At 41.5% G+C, this 9,210-nt stretch overlaps 1 protein-coding gene across 1 annotated transcript; it reads right to left on the bottom strand.

Annotated features, from left to right (window-relative positions):
- Nucleotides 1–1,094: 1,094 nt before the first annotated feature.
- Nucleotides 1,095–1,626, bottom strand: LOC119368485. The gene has a single exon (XM_037633727.1). It carries the CDS (start codon nt 1,492–1,494, stop codon nt 1,222–1,224), a length of 273 nt encoding a protein of 90 aa, XP_037489624.1. The 5' UTR covers nt 1,495–1,626; the 3' UTR covers nt 1,095–1,221.
- Nucleotides 1,627–9,210: the final 7,584 nt, after the last annotated feature.

Raw genomic sequence — 9,210 nt, forward strand, 5'->3', positions numbered from 1 at the left:
TTTCTTTTACCCGAACATGTTTTTTTGCCATGCTTTTTTTGTAGTGCTACATGGCAACTGCTTAGTGTTAGTAGGTGGCAACTCCTAGAGTTTTGAAATCATGGCAACTGCAGTAGACCAGACCATATATGGCAACTGCCTAGTGTTAGTAGGTGGCAACTCCTAAAGTTTTGAAATCATGGCAACTACAGTAGACCAGACCATACATGACAACTGCAGTTGAGCAATCATGATAACTGTAGTTATCCGACATGACAACTGTAGTTCAGTGACATGGCAACTGCAGTTAAATGGACATTGAAGAGGGTCCGGACCATGGCAACTACGGGGACGCGTGGTAACTGTCACGCGGGGCGTGCGGGACCGTGAGGTAGGTTGTTGAGAGAGGTCGTGTGGGCGTTGCCCATTTTGCCCACCTATAGGCGTGTGAGAGGGACCGTGAAAAAAAAATACGTGTGGCGCTAGTTGTTTTGCCCACACGTAGACGTGTGGGCTGGTCCTCTTAGACACCACACAAAATGTGTGGCCAGATCCCTTAACGCCCACACATGTGGGCGTTATCGGCGTCCTAAATTTATAGTTCCCCTAAAAAAATCATAGTAATTATTTTGTATGATGTGACACTGATTTTTCTACTACACCGATCGTTCTGCTTGATTATTTCGGACGAACTCTGAAGTGTAGGGATATCTCTTATGGTCAGAATGGTGCTTACTAGGCCATGATCCAAGTTATGCAGTAACGATTCTGCTGGCCGTTTAGTGAAAACTGGAAAGGGAACTGTGACGTGTCTCACTCTGGCCAGTACCTGGATCCAACTTGCTCACGTTTATACTTTTTTTTGCGGGTTCAACTTGCTCACGTTTATACTTAACTTAATAATGTGGTATACCCTGGATCTGGATCACGTTTAGTTGAGTTAGCTGTCGTGTCGGTTCAGCAATTTGCAGAGCGAAGAAATTCAGACAGAACCTCCACGAGCGATCTCACCCCACAGCAGGTCGACTCCCAGCCACAGGAAGCACTTGCAACCAATTCATAGCACAATATGCATTCTGCATCAAAATAAATCGCAGAATCATGGAGAAGGAGGCTGGTATAAACTTGAAATTTTCATCATCATCCTGGGGACACGTATGTACAAATCAGATGCAACCAGCCAGATCCCAGGCCATGGTTGCTTGCTGCAACAAACACACCGCTAGCAGCTAGCTAGTACTACTAGTTTGGTCCCCAGCAGCTGAGGTACATTACCGTCCTCAGCCCCTCCTCGGCCTTCTCCGCTCGCCGCCTCTCCGGCACGGCCGCCGCCGAGGCCGGAAGCTGCTTCTTGCCCTGCGAGACGCCGGCGTGGATGTTGGATTTGGCCTTGGCTGCCCGGTGGATGGACCGCAGAGCGTAGTTCCACCGGCAGAGTCCCGCCTGGTCCTTGAGCGCCTCCACCGCGCCCACGCTCATGGCCACCATCCAAGACGCCTTCGCTGCACCGGCCATCGCCTCTTGCTGGTCTGGTGGAAAGTGGTCGAACTGAGGCTGATTTGTGATTGATTGCTTGTGTGTAGTACTGGACTTTCAGTGGTGAAACAACTGAACTGATGGGGGGATGGTTCTTCCTGGTGCTTTGCTTGTGCTGATGAGAGGAGGGTGAGAGTGGGGCGAGGTTTATATACGGGAGGGAGGCAGAGAGAGCCGGAGCAAAACAGGCGGCTGCGGGTGGTTGTTTTCCAGGATACCGGGTGCTTTCAGATTCGGTTTCTGCTTGTTTACTCCACACCATGCTTTCGTCCCGGTACAGTTGCTATCCTGCCCACCTCAGCTCGTCTTGTTTATCCGCGGCAGAAGGGGCGGTTTTTGTCCGTTCCGACCTGACTGAGTCGGCACGCGGCAGTGATGACATAGTAGCAGTGAGAAAACAGAAACGCGAGCAAGGCGTCTCCATGAAGCCTGTTATTTTTTATTTTTTATTGCGATTTTACAATTTTATGAAAAAAAAACATGTACACATATATAAGGATGTAATGTATGTATGTGTAAAACCTCACAATGAAAATAGAGCCCAATTTGTTTTTCACAATGAAATACCTTCAATTTCAAGCTGCACAAAAACAAAATCATGGACTTTTAGAGGAAACAGTACATGCGCTAAAAAGCTACAAGCTCTCATTTAACCGTAGTTCATCATGAAACTTTACACAAGTGTACGTTTACATCTGTGGGTATATGTGTATTTTTTCCAGATTTTTTGGAAACATAAAAGTATGATCTTTTAATTTATTCAAGGGCTCCATGGAGCTCAAGCTCCATTTAGCATTTTTGATAGTTAACATATGTCAATTCTCTGCAATAGAAAAAAAAGCATACGTCAAAAACACAAAGATTATTTAACTTTCCCTTTCTTATGTAGACTTTACCACATAGTGAATAAGCTATAGAGTTTCTTTAAAGATAAATCACTCAATGGACTCTTTTTATGAATTGCTTAACTGTACAATAATTCCGTTCCGTGATGCTTCTTATGTCATGATGAATCAGGCGTAATGATGGAAAGGGTAAGGGTTTCCCATCACTTTTCCATGGTGAAGTCAGAGGCGAGAATGTCATGGAAGCCGAGATTGGAGGACTAGTAATGGTGATTGGAGTCTACGGCGTTGATGAACTTGCTTGGAGTTTCGGGATTCATAGTAGCGGTATGTAAGTGGGGGTGACAACACAGGTGAAGTCTAATGTCTTGCCTTTGAGAATGAAAATCCAAGGTCTAGCCTTAATTGGTTGTGCCTGGCAATGGTCTTGTTGAAAGCATTGTTTTGAGAGCGGGGATTATCTCCAGGGTGAAAACCCAAGATCTACGATCGGGCGACGACGGCGTTGGTGCACACTTTTCTCCTTTGAGGCGTCGCTTTTGGAAGATTTGGACATCAGGTGTTGTCTTGGTGGAGCTTGTGCTGCAGCTGCAAGGCCTGGAACATTGTAGCGGGACTTTCTTTTTAGTTTCTTCTTCTTTTTTGGCTGTGGGCATCCTTATGTCATTGGGCATTGCATTGTTGCAGAGACTCGATGTAATTGGTATCTCGACGATATTAATATATACTCTTTACCAAAAATTACTTTTGGCAAAAGGTCAGCCCCAATAAAGAAATCGTCGAGACTCGGCCCTTGCTCCACAGAAAGTGGTTACGATGAGATGGAACATTTGTGCATGCTTGGCAGGCTGGTGGCCCGGTGAAAAAAAATGGAGGGGGAATATAAATATTGTTGTAGAGATTGTGGAGAATTAAAAAGCATACTAATCCTAAATATTATGGAAACCACTTACTTGGTAAACTTCAAAAGATTTTTTTTGTTACATTTTAAAATTCCCTTTATTTTTAATAAATTTTGGGAATGTTTCCGCCAATTAAAAATTTGAGTTGTTTTCCAAATATATCTATCAATTTTTATCACCGTTCAAGATATCTTCCGATATTCCGATAAATCGGCCTATTTATAGCTTACCGTTGTCTGACCGATAAGATAAATCAGCCAATGTGCCAATAAACTGGCCGATTTACCCCTTATCATGGGTCGACCGATAAGTTCCCGATAAGAGATATCCCCAACACTAATTTTTATATAGAAAATCCTTCCACATTTCCAGCTAAAAATGCTTTGCTTAAACTCAAATTTTCCCCCAAAAAAGTTGCCCCGTATATCTTTTACATACTAAAAAAATATCTGCAAAGTCTATTCAAATTAGTAGAGTTTTTTAAAGCTTTTCAAAAAAAATTGCGAGAAATTTCCAAGCTATTCATCTTCAGTCATGGCAGTACAACGAACAACATAGGTAGACCACCTAGTGATAACTACAAACACTGGCGCAAACAAAACTTGTTATAGTAGATAGTCGAGAAATCGTCGTGCTAAGGCTCCATAGGACCAGCGCACCAGACAGATCCACCGAAGACCAGCACCGACTAAATGCCATGAGATCGGAAGGATCGAACCTATAAACACTCAAACGAAGATCGAACCCAAACAGATCCACCGAAGACCAGCACCGACTGAATGCCATGAGATCTGATGAAGATACACCTCCACACACCCTCCGACGATGCTAGACGCACCATCGGGACGGGGATAGAACACGGGAGACATTATTCCTACTAGGGAACATAGATGTTGCCACACAGCCCCAACCAAGGTGTTGAATCTAACAAGAACAAGAACGAGACCCCTCACGCCGGGGGGAGGGGTGAGGGGGGCGAGATCCTCGACACCTCCATGGCCCATAGGCCATCTGAGATTGGTCAGGCCGGCGGCAGTGCCGGCGGGAGGAGAAGGGGATTTTCTTGTGAAGGAGGAGCTTTTCAAAAAAAAATTGAGTGCTCATTTCCCTTAGTTTCTAAAATTATTTTGTGGTTGAAGTGTTGCTATGTGTGCAAAATTGCTGCCCATCTTGGTACGTAAAAATGGGGCAAAATGACAAACCTAAACGGCTTGACACTTGAAGATAAAAAAAATTCACATTGTGGTTTTATACTTTTGCACGAGTGATGGACCAAATTAATAGCATCTCTAGCAGACCCCGTAAAAAGCCGACCCGTAAAATACGTTCGCAATTCACGAAAAACATCTTTGCGAGCTGGCGTAGGCGGCCGCAGAAGCAGACCCCGCAAAATGGGCCCGTATAAAAGGATATTCGCGGAATATGCTCTCTTACGGGTCGGCCTTGCGGGGTCTGCTCTTGCACCGTTGCCGCCGGTCCGCAAATATCAATACTGAAGGAAATATACCCTAGAGGCAATAATAAAGTTGTTATTTATATTTCCTTATATCATGATAAATGTTTATTATTCATGCTAGAATTGTATTAACCGGTAACTTAGTACATGTGTGAATACATAGACAAAACAAAGTGTTCCTAGTATGCCTCTACTTGACTAGCTCGTTAACCGAAGATGTTTATATTTCCTGACCATAGACATGTGTTGTCATTTGATGAACGAGATCACATCATTAGAGAATGATGTGATGGACAAGACCCATCCATTAGCTTAGCATAATAATTGTTAAGTTTTATTGCTATTGCTTTCTTCATGACTTATACATGTTCCTCTGACTATGAGATTATGCAACTCCCGAATACCGGAGGAACACCTTGTGTGCTATCAAATGTCACAACATAACTGGGTGATTATAAAAATGCTCTACAGGTGTCTCCAAAGGTGTTTGTTGGGTTGGCATAGATCGAGAATAGGATTTGTCACTCCATGTATCGGAGAGGTATCTCTGGGCCCTCTCGGTAATGCTCATCACTATAAGCCTTGCAAGCAATGTGAATAATGAGTTAGTTACGGGATGATGCATTATGAAACGAGTAAAGAGACTTGCCAGTAACGAGATTGAACTAGGTATGATGATACCGATGATCAAATCTCGGGCAAGTAACATACCGATGACAAGGGAGCAACGTATGTTGTTGTGCGATTTGATCGATAAAGATTTTTATAAAATATGTAGGAGCCAATATGAGCATCCAGGTTCCGCTATTGGTCATTGATCGGAGATGTGTCTCGATCATGTCTACATAGTTCTCGAACCCGTAGGGTCCGCACGCTTAACGTTCTATGACACTACAAGAAATATGTCAACTAGTGACCTTCTCTTAGTGACCCTAGCTGAATTGGTCGTAAATCCACGGCCATTTCGCTCGGAAGGGCTCAAACCCTGAATTGCCTTACACTAAATGGTCATAAAGCAGACAAGAGTGGTCCATGACCTTATTTCTACCTGATTACGACCAATATAAATGGTCATGAGGTTGTGAACATGGATGCATTAGTACTTATTGCTATGACTAGACGCCACCTCATCAGTTTTGCCTATGTGTCATGTCCATGTGGCAGTTTTTGCCCTAGGTTGTGAAGCAACCTATATTTCTGTCATTCCCAAAATTCCCAAAATAATTTCATAAATTCTTTGGGTCATATCTTCATCAAATATGTAAAAAAACCTTCCTTGCCTAGTTCATAAATAATTCAAAAATATTCATTTTCCTATTCTGTTCAGTGTGGTACTTTGCAAAGCAAGTACCACCTAGGCTCCTCCTTTTGAGCTGAAAATTTGTGAAGACGGTCTTCTTAGTAACTGATCATCCTCAGCAAAAACTCACGCCCGTTAGCCATGTGCATTTCTTGTACCGCTAATCAAACACTTGGCTGCTTATTCATGTTTGAGCATCGATCGGTCTCCTCGTGAGAATCTTATGTTGTGATTTTCTTCCTAGCACCTACCTGAGGAGTGCCCAACCCACTAGACATGCCTAGGCCACTCAAAACACATGGCAACGCCAAGGTCACACGGTGAGCATGCGGCGGGCATGCGAGTTTACGCGCTCTGGAGTTGGGGCCCTCGGCCATTGTCCAAACCTCGACATATCGCCACCAAACCATGTATTTATGATTAAATAGGTACTTATGTAACTAGAAATGATTTTTGGAAAAAATAAATAGCAAACTATGAGGCAGCTGCAGTTCAAATTTGACCTGCTTCCTACTGAATCAGCGAGAATTTGTCTTTTTCACCAGAGGTGGATCAAAACTTTTGACACCCAACCGTTTTGTCCATTGTGCATTAAATATGTCCTAGTATTTTATAAAAATTATTTGGTGCAATTTTGCAACAAATATATGGTAGGTCCTTCACAAAAAAACTCATTTCGCGCACTCGGAAAATGGAAAATGAATTTTCCGTGCAAAGAAAATGAAAACTCCCTTATGCAACATTGTTTGGAATTCCAAGATGCACCGTTTTGCACAATATGAGATCATTTGAAGAAACTATGCCATGAATGTGGCCATAAGATTGATCATTTGGCTTGAAAGCCATGAATCTTCATGCATGATAGCTCATTTCTGAGAACACTTTTTTAAAATAATTGTCGTATTACAAGTTTATTATTTTTCCTGGAAACTTGGTCACATATAATGACACAATGCGAAGGTTTTCCAATTTTTTGATTTGTTTTGAATTTTTTATGCCTGTTTCAAAATGCTGTCAAAACGACGGGCATGACCGTTCCTAGATAGTGGTTGAATCTTGGATTTTTTTGGTGTTTCTCTGATTAAATAGATACTTATGTAACTAGAAATGATTTTTGGAAAAAATAAAGAGCAAACAATAAGGTAGCTGCAGTTTAAATTTGACCCGCTTCCTACTGAATTGGCGGAAATTTGTCTTTTTCACCAGAGGTGGATCAAAACTTTTGAAACCCAACCATTTTGTCAATTGTGCATTAAATATGTCCTAGTATTTTATAAAATTGATTAGGTCCAATTTTGAAACAAATATATGGTAGGTCCTTCACAAAAAAACTCATTTTGGGCACTCAAAATATGGAAAATGAATTTTCCGTGCAAAGAAAATGAAAACTCCCTTAGGCAACATTGTTTGGAATTCCAATATGCACCTTTTTGCACAATATGAGGTCATTTGAACAAACTATGCCATGAATGTGGCCATAAGATTGATCATTTGGCTTGAAAGCCATGAATCTTCACACTTGATAGCTCGTTTCTGAGAACACTTTTTTAAAATAATTTCCGTATTACAAGTTTATTATTTTTCCTGGAAACTTGATCACATATAATGACACAATGCGAAGGTTTTCCAATTTTTTATTTTTTTTGAATTTTTTATGCCTGTTTCAAAATGCGGTCAAAATAGCGGGCTTGACCGTTCCTAGCTAGTGGTTGAATCTTGGAATTTTTTTGATGTTTCTCTGATTAAATAGATACTTATGTACCTAGAAATGATTTTTGGAAAAAGTAAAGAGCAAACTATGAGGCAACTACAGTTCAAATTTGACCCGCTTCCTACTAAATCGGCGGGAATTTGTCTTTTTCACCCGAGGTGGATCAAGGCTTTTGACACCCAAACATTGTATCAATTGTGCATTAAACATGGCCTATTATTTTATAAAATTGATTTGGTCCATTTTTACAAAATTTATTTGGTAGTTCCTTCACAAAAAACCTCATTTTGGGGCACTCGAAAAATGGAAAATGAATTTTCCGAGCAAAGAAAATGAAAACTCCCTTATGCAACATTGTTTGGAATTCCAAGATCCAACCTTGTGCACAATATGAAATCATTTGAACAAACTATTCCATGAATGTGGCCATAAGATTTATCATTTAGCTTGAAAGCCATGAATATTCACGCATGATAGCTCATTTTTGAGAACACTTTTTTGAAATAATTGTCGTATTACAAGTTTATTATTTTTCCTGCAAACTTGGTCACATATAATGACACAATGCGAAGGTTTTCCATTTTTTTTTGATTTTTTAAATTTTTTATGCCCGTTTCAAAATGCGGTCAATATGGCGGGCATGACCGTTCATACCTAGTGGTTGAATCTTGGAAACCTTTTGGTGTTTCTCTGATTAAATAGATACTTTTGTACCAAAAAATGATTTTTGGGAAAAACAAATAGCAAACTATGCAGCAGCAGTAGTTCAAATTTGACCCGCTTCCAACTGAATCGGCAGAAATTTGTCTTTTTCACGAGAGGTGTATAAAAGCTTTTGACACCCAACCATTTGGTCAATTGTGAATTAAATATGGCCTAATATTTTAGAAAATTGATTTGGTCCAATTTTTCAACAATTGTTTGGTAGGTTCTTCACAAAAAAAAACGCATTTTGGGCATTCGAAAAATGGAAAATAATTTTTTCATGCAAAGAAAATGAAAAATTCCTTAGTCAACATTGTTTGTCATTCAAGATACAAACTTGTGCACAATGTGAGACCATTTTTTTATTTTTTCATGTGTAAAAGTAGAATAAAAACAAAAGAAAAACACAAACCACATATACTCTATTCCCATTGGTGGAGTTGGTTTGACAGGGATTGATGACATGGCGCCCATTCATCCATCCATCATTCCACATCCATCCATCCATTTATCTATAGAGAACAAAAAAGAAAAAAGAAATGAAAAGGGGAAACCCCACAGACCCACCGACCCCAATCCCATCCCTCCCCCTCTCGTCTCCCACCCACCCCCGATCCCATCCCTCCCACACTGCCGCCGCCTCGTCCCTCCCAAACCCTAACCCGCACCCGCACTCCTCCTCCACGGCGACGACGGCGGCCTCGTTGTCCCCGGAGGCCGCGGTCGGTCGTCTTCCTACCCGCTTCTCTCCCTAATGCCATACCAGAGAGATGTGC

Source organism: Triticum dicoccoides, chromosome 2B (genome assembly GCF_002162155.2).
Source record: "Triticum dicoccoides isolate Atlit2015 ecotype Zavitan chromosome 2B, WEW_v2.0, whole genome shotgun sequence".
Lineage (NCBI taxonomy): Eukaryota > Viridiplantae > Streptophyta > Magnoliopsida > Poales > Poaceae > Triticum > Triticum dicoccoides.